The sequence below is a fragment of the Motacilla alba genome, chromosome 22, assembly GCF_015832195.1.
Source record: "Motacilla alba alba isolate MOTALB_02 chromosome 22, Motacilla_alba_V1.0_pri, whole genome shotgun sequence".
Taxonomy (NCBI): Eukaryota; Metazoa; Chordata; class Aves; order Passeriformes; family Motacillidae; genus Motacilla; species Motacilla alba.
Genome location: NC_052037.1, coordinates 629,841 through 657,435, shown reverse-complemented (window position 1 = coordinate 657,435; position 27,595 = coordinate 629,841). Strand labels below are relative to the sequence as shown.

Sequence of the window (27,595 nt, the reverse complement as noted above, 5' to 3'; positions counted from 1 at the left end):
TCCAGGTGAAAAAAGAGACCGAATTCCACTCCCAAGGGACATTTACACCCGCGGAATGGGAGGCGGGGACGGAGGGCCGCAGCCAAGGGGACAGCAGTGAGGAGGGGCGAAGGGAGGGGCTACAGGGGACAGAGCACCTTATCCGAGGGGTACAAGGGGAACAGACCACCCGAGGGAGAAGGGGAACCGTTCGTGTAACACAACACCCAGTGCAGAACATCTAAACACCTCTACAGAGCATCACAACCATTGATTGCTGCTGGAATATTGGCCCGGTCAAGCTGCTTGTTGATGACATACATACACATTGCTGGGTGATTGCTGCTGGAATATTGGCCCGGTCAAGCTGCTTGTTGATGACACATAGACACATTGCTGGGCTGGGGCACATTCGTAGCCACAGCGCCGGTCTCTGCCCTGCAGCGCGCTCACGGCGAGCCAGGGCCCGGTCCACGGGAGCGCGCTCGCCCCGGCCACGCCCCCGGCCACGCCCACCCCTGGCCAAGCCCCCAGGGCCACGCCCCCGGGGAATCCCTTCTGGGCCCCGCCGTGACGTCAGCGCGCTTCGCGTCACGTCCGGCGGCGCACCCGGAAGTGGCGTGGGGCCGGTTGCCATGGGGCGGCCCGGGAGGTGAGGCTGGGGGAGAGAGGGGGGAACACCGGGACCGGGACCGGGACCAGGAATGGGAATGGGAATGGCATCGGGAATGAGAATGGCACCGGGATCGGGACCGGGACCGGGACCGGGACCGGGAATGGGAATGGCATCGGGAATGAGAATGGCACCGGGATCGGGACCGGGACCGGGATCGGGACCGGGAATGGGAATGGCACCGGGACCGGGAATGGGATTTGGATCGGGAATGGGACCGGGATCGCCGGGGGGCCGCGGGGTTCGGGGGCAGCCGAGCCCTGCGGGATGGTGGCGGCCGTGGGGAGCTGGACCAGCTCCTTCCGCTCCGCGTCCCTTCCCCGTCCTTGCCTCCATCCCATTCCCTCATCCCGCTTCCCCGTCCCTTTCCCTCACCCTGTTCTCTCCATCCCGTTATTCCCTCACCCCGGTGCTCCCCATCCCATTGTTCCCCCATCCTGGTGCTCCCCTGTCCTTTTCCCCCATCCCATTGTTCTCCATCCCGGTGTTCCCCATCCCGTTGTTCTCCATCCCGGTGTTCCCCATCCCGTTATTCCCCCATCCCGGTGCTCCCCGTCCTTTTCCCCCATCCCGTTATTCCCCCATCCCGGTGTTCCCCATCCCGTTGTTCCCCCATCCCGTTATTCCCCCATCCCGTTGTTCCCCATCCCGTTGTTCCCCATCCCATTGTTCCCCATCCCGGTGCTCGCTGTCCCCTCGGCCGCCCGGTCCCGGCTCCCGCCGTGGTGTCCCCCGGGCCGGGATGTCCCCTCCGGCCGGCGGAGGGAGGGACAGCCGCGGGGTGTCCCTGGGCTGGAATTCCAGCCTTTCCTTGGCTCTGTGGGAGTTGTGCTGGCGCTTGATCCTGGCGGGGGTCCCAGAGTGCCGGGATGCTTTGGGTGGGAAGGAGCTGAAATCCCACCCAGCTCCAGCCCCGCTCCCGCCGCTGTCCCTGCTGCTCCAGCCCCGCTCCCGCCGCTGTCCCTGCTGCTCCAGCCCCGCTCCCGCCGCTGTCCCTGCTGCTCCAGCCCTGCCTTGGGCACTGCCGGGACCCGGGGCAGCCCCAGCTGCTCTGGGAATTCCACCCCAGCCCCTCTCCTCCGTGCCCGAGGGATTCCTGATTGCCTTGGGATTCCGGCATTCCTGACCCGGGAAAGCCTCGGGCTGGCCCCATATCCCGGAGGGAAGGGAAGGGAAGGGAAGGGAAGGGAAGGGAAGGGAAGGGAAGGGAAGGGAAGGGAAGGGAAGGGAAGGGAAGGGAAGGATCCCATCCCTGGGTGTTTCCTCAGGGATCTCCCTGTGCTGAGCAGGGAATCAGCTCCCGTGGGGATCTCCCTGTGCTGAGCAGGGAATCAGCTCCCTCGGGGATCTCCCTGTGCTGAGCAGGGAATCAGCTCCCTCGGGGATCTCCCTGTGCTGAGCAGGGAATCAGCTCCCGCGGGGATCTCCCTGTGCTGAGCAGGGGATCAGCTGCCTTGGTTTTCCCTCAGGAGCAGAGCAGGGATGGCCCAGGGGAGGTCGGATGTTCCTGGTCCCTCCGAGGTCACCGGCTGAGGCTCCACAGCTCCTGCGGCTGCCCCGATCCCAAAATGGGCAGGTAAGGATCCCAGAGGAACTGTGGGATAATCTGGAAAGGCTTTGGAGGGAAGGACGGGGAATGTAATCGGGAATTCCAGCATGGCAATGGTGTCCTGAGTCCTCTCAATCCCGAGCGAAATCCTGGAGTGGGTTTGGGTTGGAGGGGGCCTTAAGGATCATCCCACCCCTGCCAGGGCAGGGACACCTCCCACTGTCCCAGGGGGCTCCAGCCCAGCCTTGGGCACCTCCAGGGATCCAGGGGCAGCCACAGCTCCCTGGGAATTCCATCCCAGCCCCTCCCCATCCTCCCAGGCAGGAATTCCTTCCCAATATCCCATCTATTCCATCTCTGTGGCACTGGGAAGCCATTCCCTCTGCCCCATCCCTCCATCCTTGGTCCCAGGTCCCTCTCCAGCTCTCCTGGAGCCCCTTCAGGCCCTGGGGAACTGCCCTGAGGTCCTCCCAGACTTCTCCAGGATCATCCCCAGATTCCCATTCCCTGAATCCCGAGCCAGGCTTTTCCCTCCTTCCTGGCTCTAATTCTCCTGAGTCTTTGAAAGAAAGCCAGGGGATAAAAAGGAGCTCCAGCTCCAAACCCAGCAAATCCCACGGGATATGGGATCCTTCCATCCTCCTCAGCCCCGGCCACTCCCAGGGATGGGGCAGGAGCGGGAATTCCATCCCAGCCCTCCCCACCCTCCAGGGAAGAATGTTTCCTGCGTTTAGCACCAAATCCATCGCTCAGTCCGCTCGTTTCTCCCTTGGGATTCCAGGATCAGCATCTCCTGCCTGCTGCCGGCCTCGTGGCACTTCAGCCTCTCGCCCGTGGGGTGTCCCCGGCTCCTGAACGCGTCCCTGCGGCAGCTGCTGCTGCTGGGGGCGGCCGCGGCCGCGGCGGCGCTGCTGCTCTGCTCCCTGCTGCTGCTCCGCGGCAAGCACCGCGACGGGAGATTCCACAGGTGAGAGAATTCCATGGGAAACAGGGAATGGAGCATGGGGGAACGGGAAATGCTGCTCTGCTCCCTGCTGCTGCTCCGCGGCAAGCACCGCGATGGGAGATTCCACAGGTGAGAGAATTCCATGGAAAACGGGGAATGGACCTGGGGGAAAGGGGAAACGCTGCTCTGCTGCTCTGCTCCCTGCTGCTGCTCCGCGGCAAGCACCGCGATGGGAGATTCCACAGGTGAGGGGAGGGAATTCCATGGGAAACAGGGAATGGAGAGCTTGGGGGAAAGGGGGAACGCTGCTCTGCTCCCTGCAAGCACCGGGACAGTGGCAGATTCCACAGGTGAGAGGAGGGAATACATGGGAAACAGGGAATGGAGCCTGGGGGAACGGGAAACGCTGCTCTGCTCCCTGCTGCTGCTCCGCGGCAAGCACCGCGATGGGAGATTCCACAGGTGAGAGAATTCCATGGAAAACGGGGAATGGACCTGGGGGAAAGGGGAAACGCTGCTCTGCTGCTCTGCTCCCTGCTGCTGCTCCGCGGCAAGCACCGCGATGGGAGATTCCACAGGTGAGGGGAGGGAATTCCATGGGAAACAGGGAATGGAGAGCCTGGGGGAAAGGGGAAACGCTGCTCTGCTCCCTGCTGCTGGTGCGCGGCACCGGGACAGCGGCAGATTCCACAGGTGAGAGGAGGGAATACATGGGAAACGGGGAATGGAGCCTGGGGGAACGGGAAACGCTGCTCTGCTGCTCTGCTCCCTGCTGCTGCTCCGCAGCAAGCACCGGGACAGGGGCAGATTCCACAGGTGAGAGGAGGGAATACATGGGAAATGGGGAATGGAGCCTGGGGGAACGGGGGAACGTTGCTGTCCTCCTGATCTGTGGGAATTACTGAGCCTGGGATGGGAGATTTCACAGGTGAGGGGAGGGAATTCCATGGGAATCAGGGAAATGGAGCCTGGGGGAAAGGGGAAACGCTGCTCTGCTGCTCTGCTCCCTGCTGCTGATCTGCGACAGCGGGAGATTCCACAGGTGAGAGGGACAGAATTCCACAGGAAACAGGGAATGGAGCCTGAGGGAAAGGGGGAACACTTACAGGTCTCCCTGCTCCTGATCCCTGGAAGCACTGAGCCTGGAATGGGAGATTCCGGAGGTGAGAGGGGAGGGAATCCATGAGAAGAGGGAAACGGAGCTTTGGGGGAATGGCTGCTCTGCTCCTGATCCACTGGAAGTACGGGAGGTTCCACAGGTGAGAGGGAGAGAATTCCATGGGAATCAGGGAATGGAGCCTGGGGGAAAAGGGGAAACGCTGCTCTGCTCCTGATCTGTGGGAATTACTGAGCCTGGGATGGGAGATTCCACAGGCAAGGGGAGGGAATTCCATGGGAATCAGGAAAATGGATCTCTGGAGGAAAGGGGAAACGCTGCTCTGCTCCCTGCAAGCACCGCGACAGCGGGAGATTCCACAGGTGAGAGAATTCCATGGGAAACAGGGAAATGGAGCCTGGGGGAAAGGGGAAACGCTGCTCTGCTCCCTGCAAACACTGGGACAGCGGCAGATTCCACAGGTGAGAGGGAGAGAATTCCATGGGAAACGGGGAATGGAGCCTGAAGGAGAGGGGAAATGCTGCTCTGCTCCTGATCTGTGGGAATCACTGAGCCTGGGATGGGAGATTCCACAGGTGAGGGGAGGGAATTCCATGGGAATCAGGGAAATGGAGCTCTGGGGGAAAGGAGGAAAGAATTCCATGGAAAACAGGGAGTGGAGCCTGGGGAAGAGGGGAAATGCTGCTCTGCTCCTGATCCCCGGGAGGTACTGAGCCCAGGACAGGACATTCCACAGGTGAGAGGGAGGGAATTCCATGAAAAACAGGGAATTGGAGCTCTGGGGGAAGGAGGAAAAGATTTCCATGGAAAAAGGAGAAGTGGAGCTCTGGGGGAAAATAATTCCATGGAAAAGAGGGAATTAGAGCTTGGGGGGAAAGGGGAAACACGCTCAGGTTGTGTTGGTGGTACAGCAAGCAGCTTTTAGCTTTTCCCATCAATTTTTATCTTTCCTAAAAAAACATTTCCTGCTTTTTTTAGGAACCTTTTCAGGTGTTTGTATTTTATGCTTCTGTTGGAGTTCTAGGGATGAAAATTCTCAATAATAAAACATTTTTGGGAATTGCTTTTGCCGTTTGCTGTGGGAATTTGATCCTTGAGGCTGGCTCTTGGAATTTCCTGTGAAACAGGGGCAGGAATGGCTTCCTTCTGCCAGAGGGCAGGGATAGGTGGGATGTTGGGTGTCATAATACGACACGAAAAGACCACACGGACACTGCTGCTCTCCAGGTGAACAAAAAAGAGGGACCTTTATTTTCTGACTCCAACATTTATAGTTTTCCAGAAGTGACAGTGGATTGGAGGGTGACAGTGCCACCTCTCCAGTGACACTGGACAGACCAAGAGTCCATCAATTCTCTCCTCCTCCATGAAAGAATGCAAAACATAAGTTGTTTACAGAACTGTGTGTGAGAAAGTTTGTTACAAGAATGCAAACATCAGAGGGCTTAGCAAGGTCTTAGAAAATCAGGGTGACAGTTGGGAAGGAATTCCTGGCTGGGATGGAATTCCCAGAGCAGCTGTGGTTGCCCCTGGATCCCTGGAAGTGTCCAAGGCCAGGCTGGAGCCCCCTGGGACAGTGGGAGGTGTCCCTGAGGGTGGCAGCGGATGGGATTTAAAATCCCACCCAACTCATCCCAAAATTCCCTGAAAACCACCCTGTTACTGCCATATGTTTTGGGAAAACCTTTTTGCCAGGATTTCCCTCTTGGGTAACTGAGAAGCCTCGGAGAAAAAGGGAAACAAGAATGATCTGATTCACTTCTCCTGTGTTCTGCTGCTCTGGAATGTGGCTGGGGATTGTTTATCCAACATGGGAATTGTTTCAGCTTAATGACCCATCACAGCCAGGCTGTGTCGGGGCTCTGGAAGGAGGCAAGAGTTTTTCTTTATTATCTTTCAGCCTTCTGTGTGTATCCTTTCTCTATTCTTCAGTAGAGTTTAGCATTCTTTAATATAATATCTCATAAAATGATAAATCAGCCTTCCAGGAGCATGGAGTCAGATTCAGCGCTCCTCCAGCCCCGGGGGACCCTGAGAGTACCACAGCACCCGATTTTAATGTGATTTTGACCAAGCCACCCACAGGAAGCTGAATTCCCTGCAGCAATTCCCATTTGTGCCCAGGTACCTGGCCAGGGTGACGGACACGGAGGCCACGGACACGGGGAACCCCAACCTGAGCTACGGCATCGTGGTGGACTGCGGCAGCAGCGGCTCCCGGGTGTTCGTGTACTGCTGGCCCCGGCACAACGGCAACCCCAAGGACCTGCTGGACATCCAGCAGATGAGGGACAGCAACAGGAAACCCGTGGTGATGAAAATCAAGCCAGGTACTGGCACAAACATGGAATTTCTCCATGATTTCCTCTCCTAGCTCTGCTTCCTGCACTCCAGAGGGGCTGGATAAGGGGTATTTCAACCTTGAGAGAGTGGAACAGCTCCAGGTTTCTTTGGGATTGATTTGCAGGGGGTTTTGTGGGGCTGAAATGGGCAGGAGGGAGAGGTTTTGCCATTGGAAAAGGTGGTGATGAAAATCAAAGCAGGTGCTGGGAGAAGCATGGAATTCCTCCATTATTTCCTCCCCTAGCTCTGCTTCCTGCACTCCAGAGGGGCTGGATAAAGGGATATTTCCATGTTGTGAGTGTGGGACAGCTCCAGGTTTCTTTGGGATTGATTTGCAGGAGTTTTGTGGAGCTGAAATGGGCAGGAGGGAGAGGTTTGTCCATGGATAAGGCAGGTGCTGTCCCCACGGGCTGCTGGACATCCAGCAGATGAGGGACAGCAACAGGAAACCCGTGGTGATGAAAATCCATCCAGGTACTGGCACAAACATGGAATTTCTCCATGATTTCCTCTCCTAGCTCTGCTTCCTGCACTCCAGAGGGGCTGGATAAAGGGATATTTCCGTGTTGTGAGTGTGGGACAGCTCCAGGTTTCTTTGGGATTGGTTTGCAGGAGTTTAAGTCTGGAATGGGGCAGGAGGGAGAGGATTTTCCATGAGACAGCAACAGGAAACCCGTGGTGATGAAAATCAAACCAGGTGCTGGCACAAACATGGAATTTCTCCAGGCTTTCCTCTCCTAGCTCTGCTTCCTGCACTCCAGAGGGGCTGGATAAGGGATATTTCCATGTTGTGAGTGTGGGACAGCTCCAGGTTTCTTTGGGATTGATTTGCCATGGGTTTAAGTCTGGAATGGGGCAGGAGGGAGAGGATTTTCCACAGGACAGCAACAGGAAAAGGTGGTGATCAAAGTCAAACCAGGTGCTGGCAAAACCATGGAATTTCTCCGTGATTTCCTCTCCTAACTGTGCTTCCTGCACTGCAAAGGGGCTGGATGAAGGGGATTTCCATACTGCGAGTGTGGAAGAGTTTGAGGTACCTTTGGGATTGGTTTGTAGGGAGTTTGTGGAGCTCAAATCTGGAATGGGGCAGAAGGGAGAGGTTTTGCCATTGGAAAAGGTGGTGATGAAAATCAAAGCAGGTGCTGGGAGAAGCATGGAATTCCTCCATTATTTCCTCCCCTAGCTCTGCTTCCTGCACTCCAGAGGGGCTGGATAAAGGGATATTTCCATGTTGTGAGTGTGGGACAGCTCCAGGTTTCTTTGGGATTGATTTGCAGGAGTTTTGTGGAGCTGAAATGGGCAGGAGGGAGAGGTTTGTCCATGGATAAGGCAGGTGCTGTCCCCACGGGCTGCTGGACATCCAGCAGATGAGGGACAGCAACAGGAAACCCGTGGTGATGGAAATCCATCCAGGTACTGGCACAAACATGGAATTTCTCCATGATTTCCTCTCCTAGCTCTGCTTCCTGCACTCCAGAGGGGCTGGATAAAGGGATATTTCCGTGTTGTGAGTGTGGGACAGCTCCAGGTTTCTTTGGGATTGATTTGCAGGAGTTTAAGTCTGGAATGGGGCAGGAAGGAGAGGTTTTTCCATGAGACAGCAACAGGAAAAGGTGGTGATGAAAATCAAAGCAGGCACAGGTACAAACATGGAATATCTCCAGGCTTTCCTCTCCTAACTCTGCTTCCTGCACTCCAAAGGGGCTGGATAAGGGATATTTCAACCTTGAGAGAGTGGAACAGCTCCAGGTTTCTTTGGGATTGGTTTGCAGGAGTTTAAGTCTGGAATGGGGCAGGAGGGAGAGGTTTGTCCATGGATGAGGCAGGTGCTGGTCCTGTTATAATTTACCTTTATTCTCTTTATTTAATGAAGAAATGATTGTGTTCCTGTAAAGTTGTTTCAGCCAATTATTATCGATAATTATCTATTAATTATATAAAAATCATCACGTCAACACAAGTTTTATCCCTAAGGTTTAAGGGATGCTCAGGTGTCACCTTCATTCTTTTTTTCCTTATTTTCCCCCCATTTTTTCCTTAATTTTTCCTCATCTTTTCCTTATTTTCCTATATTTCCTCATATTTCTTATTTTAAACTCCCTGCAGACCAATCCCAAAGAAACCTGGAGCTCTTCCACCTGGAAATATTCTTTATCCAAACCCTTTGCAGTGCAGGAAGCAGAGCTAGGAGAGGAAATCATGGAGAAATTCCATGTTTCTCCCAGTTCCTGGATGGATTTTCATCACCACCTTTTCCTGCTGCTGCCGCATGGAAAATCCTCTTCCTCCTGCCCTACTCCAGACTTTAAAATTCCCTGCAAACCAATCCCAAAGAAACCCAGAAATATCCCTTATCCAGACCCTTCAGAGTGCAAGGAGCGCCGTTAGGAGAGAAAAGCACCATCGAAAATCAGAATTCCATCATTTTTACAGCTGATTTCCCACTTTTCCTCATTCCTCTGTGCGGCATTCACATTCTCTGGAAAAATCCCTTTGCCAGGATTTCTCTCCCGGGAAGCTGAGAGGCCTCAGAGAAAAGGAAAACAATTTTATCTGCTTTGCTTCTGCTGTGTTTTGCTGCTGTGGAATGTGGCTGGGGATTGTTCACCCACAGGTGATTGTTCCATTGGTTCCTGGGAGTTGTTTTCACTCTTTGGCCGATCAGGGCCAGGCTGTGTCGGGGCTCTGGTGTCGGAATCCAGAACATCCCTCTGGGTGTCCTGGATGGCCAGAGCTGCTGGCAGGGGGCTCTGAGATCCTGGCATGCAGCCAAAGACACACGTGGGGTTTTGATCTTAGTTCATGGAGCAAGTTACTAACTCTGTATGAAGAATTACAAGCCACACACAAAAGTTTAGGTGTTGTAGTAGAAGTAACCACGAAGTGAAAGGAAGGATTTCTGAGTGCTGTACAGGGGGGTTTAAGCCTTGTACGCAGGGATCTAAGTGTTGTACATGGGGGTCAGGAGATCTAAGATGGAGGGATTTGGGTGTGCCCTGTCCTCCTCCTTTCTCCTTCCCAGCCTCCATGTCTGTGGTGATGTTGGCACTCACAGATTGGTTTAGAGTAGAAAGTCACCATTCAATATAGACAGGAGGCATTGGGGAAAAAGTATAAACATGGAACACGGAATGTGTGATATCAAAGATGGCAGCAGCCCCTGGGAGGGCAGTGTGCCTTTGTCTGACCTGCTGAACGGGCCACAGCAGCTCAGGAGAAGAATCTTTTAGATAAACAACAATAAACAACCTTGAGACCGGACAACAGAGGACTGCTGAGTCTTTCTTTGAAGGCAGGGGTTGGAGGAGGGACTTTTCCATCTTTTGGGGTCATCCCAATCTGGGGGTGAGACCCCACACTCTGGAAAGAGTCACGAGTTTCCATTATTATCTTTCAGCCTCTGGCTGTGTCCTTTCTGTATTCTTTAGCACAGTTTAGTGTAGCATTCTTTGATATAATATAGATCATGAAATAATCAATCAGCCTCCTGAGAACACGGAGTCACACTCAGCATTCCTGCCTTCCTCAGGGCACCCTGCAAACGTAACGCCTCTGCTCGGGATTTCCCAGGGAATGCTGCAGCTGCCCCACTGCCACTTTTGTGTTTTGCCAGGAATTTCGGAGTTTGCCAGCTCTCCTGACAAGGTCAGTGATTACATCTCACCCCTGCTGAGCTTCGCTGCCGAGCACGTGCCCCGCTCCAAGCACAAGGAGACTCCTCTCTACATCCTGTGCACTGCAGGCATGAGGATCCTGCCCGAGAGGTGATTGATTCCCTGCTCTTTGTTTTTGGGAATCCCAGCTGAATCCCAACTTTTATTTTAAGCTTTTTTTTTGGTGGGATTTTGCAGCCAGCAGAAAGCCATCCTGGAGGATCTGCTCACGGACATCCCCGTGCACTTCGATTTCCTCTTCTCTGACTCCCATGCTGAGGTGATTTCTGGGAAGCAGGAAGGTAGGTGGGCCTTGGGAAAGTGTCTGGGAAATATTTGGGATTTCCGAGGGATGGTTTGGGGTATTTTTATTGGTTTTTCAAATCCTGCTTTGCTTGAGAGCCTTTATTCCTCAGGGAAGGAATATTCCTGTGTTCCTCTGGAGTCTGGGGATGGTGGGAGCTCCTGATGGGCCAAATGTTTGCTGGTTATCCCTGAAAATTTAATGCAATTCAATTTGGAAAATATTTAGGAATTCCAAGGGATGATTTGGGGGTATTTTTATTGGTTTTTCAAATCCTGCTTTGCTTGAGAGCCTTTATTCCTCGGGGAAGGAATATTCCTGTGTTCCTCTGGAATATTCCTTTGTTCCTCTGGAATATTCCTTTGTTCCTCTGGAATATTCCTGTGTTCCTCTGGAATATTCCTTTCTTCCTCTGGAATATTCCTTTGTTCCTCTGGAGCTCCCGATTGGCCAAATATTTTCTGATTATCCCTGAAAAATTACTGGAATTGAATCTGGAAAATGTTTAGGATTTCCTTTAATGGAACTGAATCTGGAAAATATTTGGGATTTCCAAGGGATGATTTGGGATGTTTCTGTTGCTGGAAAATATTTAGGAATTCCAAGGGAAGATTTGGGGTGTTTTTGTTGCTTTTTCCAATCCTGATTGGCCAAATCTTTGCTGATTATCCCTGAAAATTTAATGGAATTGAATTCGGAAAATATTTAGGAATTCCAAGGGATGCTTTGGGGTATTTTTATTGGTTTTTCAAATCCTGCTTTGCTTGAGAGCCTTTATTCCTCAGGAAATGAATATTCCTGTGTTCCTCTGGAATATTCCTGTGTTCCTCTGGAATATTCCTTTCTTCCTCTGGAATATTCCTTTCTTCCTCTGGAGCTCCCGATTGGCCAAATATTTTCTAATTATCCCTGAAAAATTACTGGAATTGAATCTGGAAAATGTTTAGGATTTCCTTTAATGGAACTGAATCTGGAAAATATTTGGGATTTCCAAGGGATGCTTTGGGATGTTTCTGTTGCTGGAAAATATTTAGGAATTCCAAGGGAAGATTTGGGGTGTTTTTGTTGCTTTTTCCAATCCTGATTGGCCAAATCTTTGCTGATTATCCCTGAAAATTTAATGGAATTCAATTCGGAAAATATTTAGGAATTCCAAGGGAAGATTTGGGGTGGTTTTGTTGCTTTTTCCAATCCTGATTGGCGAAATCTTTGCTGATTATCCCTGAAAATGTAATGGCACTGAATCTGTTTCCTCCAGAGGGAGGGGAAGGATAAATCCCAACATTCCCGATGGAAGGAACTTCGCAGGGTGAGATGATTTCGAAAGCAGAGATATTTTGGTGTGATCACCAGAGCCTTAAAATCCCTTTAAAATTCCATTTCCCCCAGTTCTTTCCTGAATTTTGCACATCAAAGCGGCTTGAATTCATTAAATCCCAAATTTTATCACAGCATTGACCCAGGAGAGGAGAAAATCATCAGGAATTCCTGCGGGAATGAATGATTTCCCAGGAATGTTCAACTTGTACAACTTTATAAAATAAAAGTGAGCAGTGACAGAGCCGAACTCACCCGGGGAAAAAAGAAACGAAAGTGTTTCAATCTGCTTTCACGCTCCTGATGCAGCTGTTCCTGATGTTCCTGACATTCCAGATGTGGTTTATTTCCACCTGCAGGAGTCTACGCGTGGATTGGGATCAACTTTGTCCTTGGGAGATTCGAGCACACGGACGATGGTGAGGATCTGATGGGGCACTGGGGGCTCCAGGGGGTGATTTGCCAGCCAGATGTTGGGAAGCAATCCCAGCCAGATGTTGGGAAGCAATCCCAGCCATGGGAGTTGCATTTCCAGATGTTGGGAAGCAATCCCAGCCAGATGTTGGGGTGCAGTCCCAGCCATGGGAGTTGCATTTCCAGATGTTGGGAAGCAATCCCAGCCATGGGAGTTGCATTTCCAGATGTTGGGAAGCAATCCCAGCCAGATGTTGAGAAGCAGTCCCAGCCAGATGTTGGGAATCAGTCCCAGCCAGATGTTGGGATGCAGTTCCAGCCACGGAAGTTGCATTTCCAGATGTTGGGAAGCAATCCCAGCCATGGGAGTTGCATTTCCAGATGTTGGGAAGCAGTCCCAGCCAGATGTTGGGAAGCAATCCCAGCCATGGGAGTTGCATTTCCAGATGTTGGGAAGCATTTCCAGCCATGGGAGTTGCATTTCCAGATGTTGGGGTGCAGTCCCAGCCATGGGAGTTACATTTCCAGATGTTGGGGTGCAGTCCCAGCCATGGGAGTTGCATTTCCAGATGTTGGGGTGCAGTTCCAGATGTTGGCAGCTGCTGCAGGGGTTGGTTTGGCTCCACTCCCACCTGAAGCTTTGACAGCCACAAACAGCAGCTGCTCTGGGCCCTCCCTGGCTGGACCCCCAGGAGTTCTCCCCGTATCCCATGGATTTTTCCCTATTTCCCATTGATTTTTTTCCCAGTCTCCCACTGATTTTTCCCAGTTCCCCACTGATTTTTCCCCATTTCCCATTGATTTTTCCCTGTTTCCCATTGACTCTTCCCATTTTTTCCCAGAGGATGAGGCCGTGGTGGAGGTGCAGGTCCCAGGCAGTGAGCACAAGGATTTTAACCTCTTTCCCATGGATTTTTCCCTGTTTCCCAGAGGATGAGGCCGTGGTGGAGGTGCAGGTTCGGGGTAGCGAGCACAGGGATTTTTCCCTATTTCCCATGGATTTTTCCCATTGATTTCCCCAGAGGATGAGGCCGTGGTGGAGGTGCAGGTCCCAGGCAGTGAGCACAAGGATTTTTCCCTATTTCCCATGGATTTTTCCCTGTTTCCCAGAGGATGAGGCTGTGGTGGAGGTGCAGGTCCCGGGCAGCGAGCACAAGGATTTTAACCTCTTTCCCATGGATTTTTCCCATTGATTTCCCCAGAGGATGAGGCCGTGGTGGAGGTGCAGGTCCCGGGCAGCGAGCGCAGGGATTTTAACCTCTTTCCCATGGATTTTTCCCATTGATTTCCCCAGAGGATGAGGCCGTGGTGGAGGTGCAGGTCCCGGGCAGCGAGCGCAGGGATTTTAACCTCTTTCCCATGGATTTTTCCCTGTTTCCCAGAGGATGAGGCTGTGGTGACGGTGCAGGTCCCAGGCAGTGAGCACAAGGATTTTTCCCTATTTCCCATGGATTTTTCCCTATTTCCCATGGATTTTTCTGTGTTTCCCAGAGGATGAGGCCGTGGTGGAGGTGCAGGTCCCGGGCAGTGAGCACAAGGATTTTAACCTCTTTCCCATGGATTTTTCCCATTGATTTCCCCAGCGGATGCAGCCGTGGTGGAGGTGCAGGTCCCAGGCAGCGAGCACAGGGATTTTAACCTCTTTCCCATGGATTTTTCTGTGTTTCCCAGAGGATGAGGCCGTGGTGGAGGTGCAGGTCCCGGGCAGCGAGCACAGGGATTTTTCCCTGTATCCCATGGATTTTTTTCCTCTTTCTCATTGATTTTCCCAGAGGATGAGGCCGTGGTGGAGGTGCAGGTTTGGGGTAGTGAGCACAGGGATTTTTTCCCTATTTCCCATGGATTTTTCCCATTGATTTCCCCAGAGGATGAGGCCGTGGTGGAGGTGCAGGTCCCGGGCAGTGAGCACAAGGATTTTTCCCTATTTCCCATGGATTTTTTCCCTATTTCCCATGGATTTTTCTGTGTTTCCCAGAGGATGAGGCTGTGGTGGAGGTGCAGGTCCCGGGCAGCGAGCACAAGGATTTTAACCTCTTTCCCATGGATTTTTCCCATTGATTTCCCCAGCGGATGTAGCCGTGGTGGAGGTGCAGGTCCCGGGCAGCGAGCACAGGGATTTTAACCTCTTTCCCATGGATTTTTCTGTGTTTCCCAGAGGATGAGGCCGTGGTGGAGGTGCAGGTCCCGGGCAGCGAGCGCCACGATCCCATTTTCCGCAAGAGAACCGTGGGGATCCTGGACATGGGCGGGGTCTCCACGCAGATCGCCTACGAAGTGCCCCAAAGTGTAAGCCTTGCCTCCCCATCCCAGGTCATTCTCCAGGAATTCCCCCTTCCCTCGGGGCTCATTTTAACACCTTTTCCTTTCTTTCCCATCCTTTGGAATCCTCCATCCCATCCCATCCCATCCCATCCCATCCCATCCCATCCCATCCCATCCCATCCCATCCCATCCCATCCCATTCTCTAAGCAGTTCCTTTGTTTTTTTCGTTCCCATCGCTCAAGTCCTGCATCAATCCTTCATTTTTAATCTTTCTGGACAATTTTAAATCCCTTACATTCCAAACTTTGCATCCTGGGGCTTAAAACCCAAAAATTCCTGGTGGTTCCTATAAAAAGCCTTCCATAAAAATGACTTTTTCCTTTTAATTCTTGGGAGAAATAGAATTAGCATTTATAAACGTCACCAGATTGCTTTGTCCCAAACTGAACATAAATTGCTCCAATTCCACTGAGTTCTGGAGCAATTCCTGAATTTTCCAAGCTGAACTTCCCATGAAATTAATTGGGAATTATCTAGAGGGAAAACAGCATCAAATCCCCACGTTTGGCTCTTTTCTAATAACGGATAAATCGAGTTTTTAAATCCCGTGGAATGATGTTTCCCCAATTAATTCCCTAATTCCTCTGTTTTAATTAACAGAGGGTGTAGGAAATGATTTGCAATTAATAAAATCTGGACACTCAGCTCCAGAGCAGAGCCAGTCAAATATCAGCTGGGAAAACAGGGATGAAAATTCCTGCCTGTGGGGTGGCTTTATCTGAGCATAAATGGAACAAAAACGGGAATTCTGGTCATGGAATCTGTCCTGGCAATCCAGAGTGGGAGAGGGAAGTGGAGCACTGAATTCAGCAGCCACAATCCACATTTTTCTCTGGGAGAAGAAAATTCCAGGCTCCACAGAAGCAATTCCTGGGTTTTTCAGGGCCAGGGGTCTGAAATTCCAAGATTTTGCCATCCCTATGAAGTGATCTTTTTCAAAATGATGTGGGAAGTGATCGTTCCCAAGGAAAACTCTTTTATTTTGCTCTCCCTATGAAATAATCTTGGATTTTCCAAATAAAATGGGAGAGATGATCATTCCCGAGGAAAACTCCTCAATTTTGCTCTCCCTAGGAAATAATCTGGATTTCACAAATAAAATGGGAAAGATGATCATTCCCAAGGAAAACTCCTTTTTTTGTGCTCTCCCTTTGAAGTAATCCTGGTCTTTTTCACAAATAAAATGGGAAAGATGATAATTCCCAAGGAAAACTCCTTTTTTTTTCTCTCCCTATGAAGTAATCCTATTTTTTAAACAAAAAATATGGGAGAGATTATAATTCCTGAGGAAAATCCCTTTTTTTTTTTGCTCTCCCTATGAAGCAATCCTATTTTTTAACAAAAAAATATGGGAGAGATGATGATTCCCAAGGAGAATTCCTCAGTTTTGCTCTCCCTCCGAAATAATCTTGGATTTTCCAAATAATGTGGGAGATGATCATCCCTGAGGAAAACTCCTGAAATACCTGGATTGCAAAGGGCTGGAAAGCATTGGAAAAGCTGCCCAGGGCAGTGTGGAGTTCTCATTCCTGGCAGTATCCAAAAAGCACGGCTGTGGCTCCGCAGGATTCTTGGATTGATGATCTTCAAGATCTGTTCCAGCCAGAACACGTCCATGATGCTGTGGGAATATCCAAATATCCCGGGAATATCAAAAAACCACAGGCGTGGCTCTTCAGGACTCTTGCATTGATGATCTTCAAGATCTTCAAGATCTTTTCCAAGCAGAACACCTCCACAATCCCGTGGGAATGTCCTTCATCCAGAGTGCAGGAAGCACAGACAGGACAGCACTAAAGAGATGGGCGAGGGGTGGAATTAAAGGTGTCCAAGATATCCCCAAAAATTCATTTTTAGATAGGGATCATCCCAGTGATTCCTGATTTTGCTAAATCAGGATGCAGGAGGCACAGACAGGAAAGCACTGAAGAGATGGGTGAACTTAAAGGTGTCCAAGATATCCCAAAAACTTCATTTTTGGATCAGGACCATCGCAGCGATTCCTGATTTTGCTGTTGGATTGATGATCTTCAAGATCTTTTCCAACCAGACCACCCCCACCATCCCATGGGAATATCCTTTATCCGGAGAGCAGGAAGCACAGGCAGGAAAGCACTAAAGAGATGGGCGAGGGGTGGAATTAAAGGTGTCCAAAATATCCCAAAAAATTCATTTTTGAATCGGGACCATCGCAATGATTCCTGATTTTGCTGTTGGATTGATGACCTTCGAGATCTTTGCCAACCAGATCAACCCCCACCATCCCATGGGAATATCCTTTATCCAGAGAGCAGGAAGCACAGGCAGGAAAGCACTAAAGAGATGGGTGAGGGGTGGAATTAAAGGTGTCCAAAATATCCCAAAAAATTCATTTTTGGATCGGGACCATCGCAATGATTCCCGATTTTGCTGTTGGATTGATGATCTTCGAGACCTTTTCCAACCAGACCACCCCCACCATCCCATGGGAATATCCTTTATCCAGAGTGCAGGAAGCACAGGCAGGAGAGGAAGGCGCTGAAGAGATGGGTGAAATTAGAGGTGTCCAGGACATCCCAAGAACTTCATTTTCGGATCGGGACCGTGGCAATGATCCCTGGTTTTGCCGCTGCAGGAGGAGGTGGCCAAGAGCCTGCTGGCGGAGGTGAACCTGGGCTGTGACGCCCACCAGACGGAGCACGTCTACCGCGTCTACGTGGCCACCTTCCTGGGCTTCGGCGGCAACGCGGCGCGCGCGAGGTACGAGGAGAGCCTCCTGTCCAGCAGCCTCCTGAGGAACAGGTACCCGGAATTCCCGGCAACGAGGGGCCGGCTGGGAGCAGCCTGGGGGTGGGAACGGTCCTGGGAAGGTGGGGATGGTCCTGGGTGACGTGTGGGGAGATCGCAGCACTTCCAGGGTGTGGTGGGAATAGACTGGATTTACGGAAGGAATTCCCGGTGTGAGGGTGGTGAAAGGCTGGGATGGAGTTCCCAGAGGAGCTGTGACTGCTCCAGCCCTGGGAGCGTCCAAGGTCGGCTGGGGCAGCCTGGGCCAGGGGGAGGTGGTCCTGGAAAGATGGGAATTATGGATGGGATGGGAATTATGGATGGGATTTATGGAAGGGAAAATCTGGGCGGTGGAGAGGGATTCCTCCTCAGGAGTTGGAGTCAGCTGAAAAAGTGGAAATTTTGGTTGGATTTATGGAAGGAATTCCCAATATGAGGGTGGGGAGGGCTGGGATGGAATTCCCAGAGAAGCTGTGGCTGCTCCAGCCCTGGGAGGGCCCCGGGGCAGCTCAGAGTAGCCTGGAGTGATGGGAGATGGTCCTGGAAAGATGGGAATGATCCTGGATATTCTGAATGATCCTGGATATTGTGGAGAGATCGCAGCACGTCTGGTGTGGGAAGGGAAAATCTGGGAGGTGGAGAGGGATTCCTCCTCAGGAATTGGAGTGATGGGTTCAGCTGAAAAAGTGGAAATTGAAGCTGGGCCTTGCTGAGCTCTCTCTGTCTCCCAGAGAGAGCTGGACCTTGCTGAGCCGGGCCTGGCTGATCTCTCTCCCTGCCCCAGGCTGGGTGGGCAGGCTGGGCTGAGCCAGGCCTGGCTGATCTCTCTCCCTGTCCCAGGCAGGCCAGGCTGAGCCGTGCCTTGCTGAGCTGGGCCTGGCTGATCTCTCTCCCTGTCTCAGGCAGGCCGGGCTGAGCTGGGCCTTGCTGAGCTGGGCCTGGATGATCTCTGTCTCTCTCCCAGGCAGGCTGGGCTGAGCCGGGCCTGGCTGATCTCTCCCCCTGTCCCAGGCAGGCCAGGCTGAGCTGGGCCAGGCTGAGCCGGGCCTTGCTGAGCCAAGCTTTGCGATCTCTCCCCGTGCCAGGGAGGCCGGGCTGAGCTGGGCCGGGCTGAGCTGGGCCTTGCTGAGCCAGGCTTTGCTATCTCTCCCCATGCCAGGCAGGCCGGGCTGAGCTGGGCCGGGCTGAGCCGGGCCAGGCTGAGCCGGGCCTTGCTGAGCCAGGCTTTGCTATCTCTCCCTGTGCCAGGCAGGCCGGGCTGAGCTGGGCCAGGCTGAGCCGGGCCTCGCTGAGCCAGGCTTTGCTGTGTCTCCCCGTGGCAGGCAGGCCGGGCTGAGCCGGGCCTTGCTGAGCCAGGCTTTGCTGTCTCTCCCCGTGCCAGGCAGGCCGGGCTGAGCCGGGCCTTGCTGAGCCGGGCCTTGCTGAGCCGGGCCTTGCTGAGCCAGGCTTTGCTGTGTCTCCCCGTGGCAGGCAGGCCGGACTGAGCCGGGCCGGGCTGAGCTGGGCCGGGCTGAGCCAGGCCTTGCTGAGCCAGGCTTTGCTGTCTCTCCCCGTGCCAGGCAGGCCGGGCTGAGCCGGGCCTTGCTGAGCCGGGCCTTGCTGAGCCGGGCCTCGCTGAGCCAGGCTTTGCTGTGTCTCCCCGCGGCAGGCAGGCCGGGCTGAGCTGGGCCAGGCTGAGCCGGGCCTCGCTGAGCCAGGCTTTGCTGTCTCTCCCCGTGGCAGGCAGGCCGGGCTGAGCCGGGCCCTGCTGAGCCGGGCCTTGCTGAGCCGGGCCTTGCTGAGCCGGGCCTTGCTGAGCCAGGCCTTGCTGAGCCAGGCTTTGCTGTGTCTCCCCGTGCCAGGCAGGCCGGGCTCAGCCCGCAGGCCCCTCTCCCGGACCCGTGCCTGCCGCGGGACGCGCAGGACGAGCTGCGGCTCCGGGGGCTGACGCTGCACCTGCGCGGCACCGGCGACTTCCAGCAGTGCCGGGAGCGGCTGCGGCCGCTGCTGAACCGCACCGACGGCACCCAGAGCTCCCTGAACGGCGTCTTCCAGCCGCCCCTGCACCTGCAGAGCAGCGAGTTCTACGGCTTCTCCGAGTTCTACTACTGCACCGAGGACGTGCTGCGCATGGGCGGCGACTACAGCGCGGCCAAGTTCACCCGGGCCGCGCAGGTGGGAGAAACGGGGCAGCTCTGACTCGGGACGGCTCTCCTAAGGATTTCATTCCCAAAGTCCTGCAGAAAACACTGCCTTAAGAGAGCCTAAATTCAAAAATTCACTGACGCTGCGCAGGGGAAAGAAAAGATATAAATGCTCTCATTTGTAACATCAGCCCATGAGGATTTTATTCCCAAAAACATTGCCTTGAGAGATCCTAAATTCACTGAAGCTGCACAAGTGAAAAAAGGATCAATTCCTAATTTATAACATCCTAAAGGATTTTGTTCCCAAAGTCCTGCAGAAAAACATTGCCTTAAGAGATCCCATATTCATAAATTCACTGAAGCTGCACAAGTGAAAAAGGGATCAATTCCTCAAGGAATTGAGGAATCAATTCCTTTGTTCTCAAAGTGCTGCGGCAAATCTCTTCCTTAAGAGATCCTACAATCACTGAAGCTGCACAGGTGAAAAAATGGGGATAAATTCCTTATTTAAAACATCTTTTCACAAGGATTTTACTCCCAAAGTCCTGCAGAAAAACATTGCCTTAAGAGACCTTAAATTCAAAAATTCACTGAAGCTGCACAGGTGAAAAAAGGGATCAATTCCTCATTTAAAACATCTCTCCACAAGGATTTTACTCCCAAAGTCCTGCAGAAAAGCATTGCCAAAAGAGATCCTACATTCATAAATTCACTGAAGCTGCACAGGTGAAAAAAGGGATCAATTCCTTCATTTAGGACCTCTCTCCATAGGGATTTTACTCCCCGAGTCCTGAAACAAAAGGGATTGCCTTAAGGGATCCCGTTTCATAAATTCACTGAAGCTGCACAGGTGAAAAAAGGGGATAAATTCCTCATTTAAAACATCTCTCCACAAGGATTTCATTCCCAATGTCCTGCAGAAAAACATTGCCTTAAGAGAGCCTAAATTCAAAAATTCACTGAAGCTGCACAGGTGAAAGAAAAGATATAAATTCCTTCATTTGTAACATCAGCCCATGAGGATTTTATTCCCAAAAACATTGCCTTGAGAGATCCTAAATTCACTGAAGCTGCAGAGGTGAAAAAAGGATCAATTCCTAATTTAAAACATCTCTCCACAAGGATTTTACTCCCAACGTCCTGCAGCAAAACATTGCTGTAAGAGACACTAAATTCAAACATTCACCGAAGCTGCACAGGTGAAAAAAGGGATCAATTTTTAACATCCACAAGGATTTTACTCCCAAAGTCCTGCAACAAAACATTGCCTTGAGAGATCCTAAATTCCTAAATTCACTGAAGCTGCACAGGTGAAAAAAAAGGGATCAATTTCTAATTTATAACATCCTCAAGGATTTTGTTCTCAAAGTCCTGCAGCAAATCTCTTCCTTAAGAGATCCCACATTCACTGAAGCTGCACAGGTGAAAAAACAGGGATAAATTCCTCATTTAGAACATCCTCAATGATTTTGTTCCCAAAGTTCTGCAGAAAAACATTGCCTTAAGAGACCCTAAATTCAAAAATTCACTGAAGCTGCGCAGGTGAAAGAAAATGTATCAATTCCCTCATTTGTAACATCACGAGGGTTTTATTCCCAAAAACATTGCCTTGAGAGATCCTAAATTCCTAAATTCACTGAAGCTGCACAGGTGAAAAAAGGGATCGATTCCTAATTTAAAATTTCTCTCCATTAGGATTTTATTCCCAGAGTCCTGCAGCAGAACTCTTCCTTAAGAGATCTCAAATTCCTGAAGAAATCCCAAATTCCTAAATTCGCTAAAGCTCACAGGTGAAGAAAAAGGGATCAGTTTAACATCAAATCCAGCCCAAATTCCAAGTGTGGATCGAAATATTCCCAGGAAATTTGGGATTTGCCTGGCTGGATATTCCCAGAGAGTTTGACGTTAATTATTAATTGACGTTAACGTTAATTAATTATTTCAGGTAATTTTTTCTTGTTGGGGATAGTTAAAACTACAGCAAAGCAGAGGAATGAGACAATTTGGCAATTCCCTAAAAACAGAGGAACAAGTTTCACCTCCAAGGATATTCCCAAAGAGTTGATCATTATTTCCACCCCAAATTCCAAATGCGGATCAAAATATTCCCATGAAATTTGGGATTTTCCTTGCTGGATCTTCCCAAAGAGTTTAACGTTAGTTGCACCACAAATTCCAAGTGTGGATCAAAATATTTGCATGAAATTTGGGATCCTGGATATTCCCAGAGAGTTTAACGTTAATTCCATCCCAAATTCCCAGAGTTTAACATTAATTCCACTCCAAATTCCAAGAGTTGAACTTTAATTCCACCCCAAATTCCAAGTGTGGATCAAAATATTCGCATGAAATTTGGGATCCTGGATATTCCCAGAGAGTTTAACATTAATTCCATCCCAAATTCCAAGAGTTGAACTTTAATTCCACCCCAAATTCCAAGTGCGGATCAAAATATTCCCAGGAAAATTGGGATTTTCCTGCTGGCAGCGCGAGCTGCTGTTACTTTTTGGTTTTTGGTATTTCAGGTTATTTTTTTCTGGTGGGATTTTCCTTCTCCAGGCAGGTGGAGTGCTGGGATCATTCCCTTTTTCCCTTTTTTTTTTTTGGATTCCACAGGATTATTGTGCCACCAGGTGGTCGGTGCTGCGGGAACGCTTCGAGCGCGGGCTCTACGCGCCCCACGCGGATCTGCACCGGCTCAAGTGAGCGGGGTCGGGCTTGGGCTTGGCTTTGGGCTTGGGCTTGGCTTTGGGCTTGGGCTTGGCTTTGGGCTCAGGCTTTGTCCAGGAAGTTCCTCCTGCCAGGGCCTGTCCGTTTGCTGGATCACTGGAAGTGGGACAAAACCTTGGGAAAGGCCTGAGAATTGTGAAAAGATCCCTTGGAAAAGCTGAGAATTCCATATTTAATTGTGCCCCATGGGCGCTGGAATGCTGAGCTGAGCTTAACCCGCTCTCCCTGGCTGATCCCACCCAGAATTCCCAAGGCCTTTCCATTTCATGGGACCACTGGAAGTGGGAAAAAAACTTTGAAAAGCTGGGAATTCTGTATTTAATTCTGCCCCGTAGTTGCTGTAATGCTGAGCTGAGCTTAACCTGCTCTCCCTGACTGATCCCACTGTTCCCGGCTGATCCCGATGTCCTTAATTGATCCCACTGTTCCCGACTGATCCCGATGTCCTTCATTGATCCCACTGTTCCCGACTGATCCCGATGTCCTTAATTGATCCCACTGTTCCCGGCTGATCCCGATGTCCTTAATTGATCCCACTGTTCCTGGCTGATCCCGATGTCCTTAATTGATCCCACTGTTCCTGGCTGATCCCGATGTCCTTAATTGATCCCACTGTTCCCGGCTGATCCCGATGTCCTTAATTGATCCCACTGTTCCTGGCTGATCCCGATGTCCTTAATTGATCCTACTGTTCCTGGCTGATCCCACCCAGAACTGCCAAAGCTTTTCCATTTCATGGAAGTGGGAAAAAACCTTGCAGAAGCTGAGAATTCCGTGTTTGATTGTGCCCGGTGGTTGCTGGAATGCTGAGCTGAGCTTATCCCGTTCTCCTTCACTGATCCCAATGTCCCTGGCTGATCCCACCGTTCCTGACCAATCCCACCCAGAACTGCCAAGGCCTTTCCATTTCATGGGATCACTGGAAGTGGGAAAAAAACTTGCAAAAGCTGAGAATTCCATATTTAATTCTGCCCTGCAAATGCTGGAATGCTGAGCTGAGCTTATCCTGTTCTCCTTCACTGATCCCAGTGTTCCTGACTGATCCCAGTGTTCCTGATCCCACTGTCCCTGACTGATCCCAATGTTCCTGATCCCTGTGTTCCTGATCCCATGTTTCCTGGCTGATCCCACTGTTCCTGATCCCAGTGTTCCTTCACTGATCCCCGTGTCCTGGCTGATCCCACTGTCCCTGACTGATCCCAGTGTTCCTGATCCCATGTTTCCTGGCTGGTCCCACTGTCCCTGACCCCACTGTCCCTGACCACATTTCTCCTGGCTGATCCCATTTCTCCTGGCTGATCCCATGTTTCCTGGCTGATCCCACTGTTCCTGATCCCATTTCTCCTGGCTGACCCCACTGTCCGTGATCCCATTTTTCCTGGCTGATCCTGCTCGCCTTGACTGATCCCATGTTTCCTGGCTGATCCCACTGTTCCTGATCCCACTGTTCCTGATCCCACTGTTCCTGCCCGATCCTGCTGTCCTTGACTGATTCCACATTTCCTGGCTAACCCCACTGTCCCTGATCCCATGTTTCCTGGCTGATCCCATTTCTCCTGGCTGACCCCACTGTCCCTGATCCCATTTTTGCTGGCTGATCCCCCTGTCCCTGATCCCATTTTTCCTGGCTGATCCCGTTTCTCCTGGCTGATCCCGCTGTCTCTGATCCCATTTTTCCTGGCTGATCCCCCTGTCCCTGATCCCATGTTTCCTGGCTGATCCCATTTCTCCTGGCTGACCCCACTGTCCCTGATCCCATGTTTCCTGGCTGATCCCATTTCTCCTGGCTGACCCCACTGTCCCTGATCCCATGTTTCCTGGCTGATCCCATTTTTCCTGACTGATCCCGCTGTCCTTGGCTGATCCCGCTCTCCTTGACTGATCCCACGTTTCCTGGCTGATCCCACTGTTCCTGGTTGATCCTGTCGTCGCTGACCCCGTGTCTCCTGGCTGACCCCACTGCTCTCCGCAGGTTCCAGTGCTTTAAGTCTGCCTGGATGTTCGAGGTTTTCCACCGGGGCTTTTCCTTCCCGGAGAGCTACGGGAGCCTGAAGACGGCGCTGCAGGTCTACGACAAGGAGGTGCAGTGGACGCTGGGGGCCATCCTCTACCGCACCCGCTTCCTGCCCCTCAGGTACCCCAGGGATCCGGGAAGGGCTTTGGGAAGGGGAATTGTGGGGTGGGAAGAGGTGGAGATCCCTCAAATCGGGCTTTTTAGAGCCTCGTCCCCAAAACAGGCTGGGATTCCTGCCCAGAGCCCAGCTGGAAGGGGAATTTTGCCTCCGAAGCGTGGCCGTTGTCCCTCTGCTCTTTTCCAGGGACATCCTCTCAAAAATCTGGGAAAAGCCTTTGGGAGAGGATTTGGGGGATGGGAATTTGTGCTTTTTAGAGCCTCACCTTGGGGTTTTTAGATGCTGCTCCCAAAAATGGGCTCGGATTCCTGCCCAGAGCCAAGTTAGAAGTGGAATTTTGCCTCCAAAGCGTGGCTGTTGTCCCTCTGCTCTTTTCCAGGGATATCCTCTCAAAAATCTAGGAAAAGCCTTTGGGAGGGGAATTTTAGGGATGGGAGTCTGTGCTTTTTAGAGCCTCAGCTTGTGCTTTTTAGAGCTTATTCCACCCAGTGAGCTCTGATTCCCACCAGGTTGGAAGCAGAGCTTTGCCTCTAAGACGTGGCCGTTGTCCCTCTGCTCTTTTTCAGGGACATCCTCTCAAAAATCTGGGAGAAGCCTTTGGGAGGGGAATTTTGGGATGGGAATTTGTGGCTTTTAGAACCTCAACTTGTGCTGTTTTTCTTATTCCACCCAATGAGCTCTGATTCCACCAAGCTGGCAGTGGAATTTTGCTGTATTTGCTGGGAAATGCCCTGAGGAAGGCAGGAATGCTGAGTGTGACTCCGTGTTCTCAGGAGGCTGATTGATTATTTCATGATCTATATTAGATCAAAGAATGCTAAACTGAACTGTGCTAAAGAACACAGAAAGGACACAGCCAGAGGCTGAAAGATAATAATGGAAACTCGTGACTCTCTCCAGAGCCCCGACACAGCCTGGCCCTGATCGGCCAAAGAGTGAAAACAACTCCCAGGAACCAATGGAACAATCACCTGTGGGTGAACAATCCCCAGCCACATTCCACAGCAGCAAAACACAGGAGAAGCAAAGCAGATAAAATTGTTTTCCTTTTCTCTGAGGCCTCTCAGCTTCCCGGGAGAGAAATCCTGGGGGAAGGGATTTTCCAGGGAACGCGAGTGCCACGGAGCTTTGCCTCTGAGTCGTGCCCGTTGTCCCTCTGCTCTTTTCCAGGGACATCCAGCAGGAGAATTTCCGCGGCGTTCACTCTCACTGGAGGAGCTTCTCCTTTGTGTACAACCACTACCTGTTCCTGGCCTGCTTCCTGGTGGTGCTGCTCTCCATCCTGCTCTACCTGCTCCGCCTGCGCCGCATCCACCGCCGCCTGCTCCCCGGCGGCTCCTCCCCTGCCCTCTGGATCCAGGAGGGGCTCCCCCCGCAGAAAATCCCGGGATAGGATCCAGGGTGGAGGATTCATACACACACACACACACACACACACACACACACACACACAAAAAAGCCATTTTTGCCTCAGGGTTCCTCCTTTTTTTGCCCCTTTTGGAGAAGCGGAGTTGGGAATTCCGGGCAGGCTTGGGAATTCCAGGGGAACGGGGTGGTGAGGGAAAAATGCCAAAAAATGACTTTGCTGGGAATGTTGCACTTGGAGGTGTGCGGGAGAGGATGAGTTGAGTTCCCACCTTTGGGAGAGGCTGAAATCCCAGAATGAGCTTGGATTTTCCTTGCTGGATTCCAGCGTTGCCATCCCTGCTCTCGCTTTGGAGTCTCGAAGAACGGGAGGTTCCAAAAGCAGGAACAAAAAAACACACACAAAAAAACCCCTTTTAGGACATTTTATGTGATTTTCCCCTTCTGGAATCACTCCTGGGATGGAGAAGGAAAATGCCTCGCATCCAATGCTGTGCTTCCATATAAAACTGCTTCCATCACTTCTGCTCCCTCCTTTTTTCCCTTGGAAAAGGGAAAAGGATTTCCTCCTTTTTCACCCTCCCAGTGGCACCAGTCGCTGCTTTTAATCCCAAATTTCTGTTCCATAATCGTGGAGAGACCTCCCAGAAACTCCAGGAATGTGAAGAGAACTGGAAAAGCAGAGGAGAACGTGCACAGGGTCTTTCCAAGTCCTCTGGTAATTTATATTTTATTTAAAACTGTTGATTTTACTTGAAAGTCAATTTGTCCCTGATTAAAAGTGGGATTTCTATGAACCTTTGGGGTGTGGGTGTTTTATTTGTTAATTCTCCAGCTGGAAAACTTCCAAAAGGTGGGAAAATGCAGGAAAATTGGATGGTTTTATTATTGGAGAACTGGATAGATTTTATTTAGCATAAATAATCCAAAAATCTGGATAATTGAAATTGTTTTATGGTCTGGTGTTGATGGTTTTTTACCTTTGTACAGAGAATTTAGGTTGGAGCTGCTGAATTCCACCTAAATTTGGGTGCTGAACTTCTGCTCCTGCCACCCAGCACGGGCTGGAGTCAGAATTCCCTGGATTTGGGGCAGAAGTTTGGAGCAGAATTTTGGAGCAGAATCTTTCCCTGGACCTTCAGAATTCCAAACATCTCCCTTTGGCAAAGGATATTTTTGAAGCTGACGAAAATCAAAGTTTTGGTAGAGTTTAAACCCAAATCTGGATGAGAAAATCCCGGGCTGGAATTGGGATTAAAATCGGGGCTGATAAAAGTGATCCCAAAATTGACCCTGCCAGAGCCTGAATTTCCCCTTCTCATTGCCCCAAATCTCCAATTTCAGGGTTAAATTTTTGAAACAATCCTGTGGGAAGGGTCTGTGGGGCTTGGAAACACCCAGGCAGAAGTGCCAGAGCCTCTAATCCAGCAAGGGGGAAAAAACAACAGAAAAAAAGCATTAAAATGCAATAGAAGCAGGGAAAAAATAAAATTGGGGGGAAAATAAAATCAGGGAAAAAAAGAAAATCAGGGGAAAAATTAATTCAGGGAAAAAAATGGGAAAAAATAAAATTCGGGGAAAAATAAAATCAGGGGGAAAATAAAATTCGGGGGAAAATTGGGAAAGAAAAAAGGGGGAAAATCAGGAGAAAATCAGGAAAAAATCAAATCAGGGGAAAAATTAATTCAGGGGAAAAAATGGGAAAAAAATTTGGGAAAAAATAAAATTAAGGGAAAAATAAAATTAGGGAGAAAATTAGGAAAAAAATTGGGGGGAAAATTAGGAAAAAAAATAAAATCAAGGGAAAAAAAGGCTTTTAAAAATTTGAAGGGGGAGCGGTTCAGCCCTAAAATAAAAT

General features: G+C 51.1%; 1 protein-coding gene across 2 annotated transcripts; it reads left to right on the top strand.

The window, feature by feature from the left end:
• Positions 1-544: 544 nt before the first annotated feature.
• Positions 545-26,534, top strand: ENTPD4 (ectonucleoside triphosphate diphosphohydrolase 4). Of its 2 annotated transcripts, XM_038160400.1 has the most exons (13): positions 545-631; positions 2,122-2,228; positions 2,983-3,168; positions 6,389-6,594; positions 10,221-10,371; positions 10,459-10,562; positions 12,241-12,300; positions 14,451-14,581; positions 17,233-17,399; positions 19,226-19,538; positions 22,127-22,212; positions 24,213-24,374; positions 25,543-26,534. In XM_038160400.1, the coding sequence occupies exons 2-13, from the start codon at positions 2,221-2,223 to the stop codon at positions 25,763-25,765; spliced, it is 1,797 nt and encodes a 598-aa protein (XP_038016328.1). In that variant the 5' UTR covers positions 545-631; positions 2,122-2,220; the 3' UTR covers positions 25,766-26,534. The 2 variants fall into 2 exon arrangements, with proteins under 2 accessions (XP_038016328.1, XP_038016329.1); XM_038160401.1 differs by lacking the exons at positions 545-631; positions 2,122-2,228; positions 2,983-3,168 and adding an exon at positions 3,590-3,725.
• Positions 26,535-27,595: the final 1,061 nt, after the last annotated feature.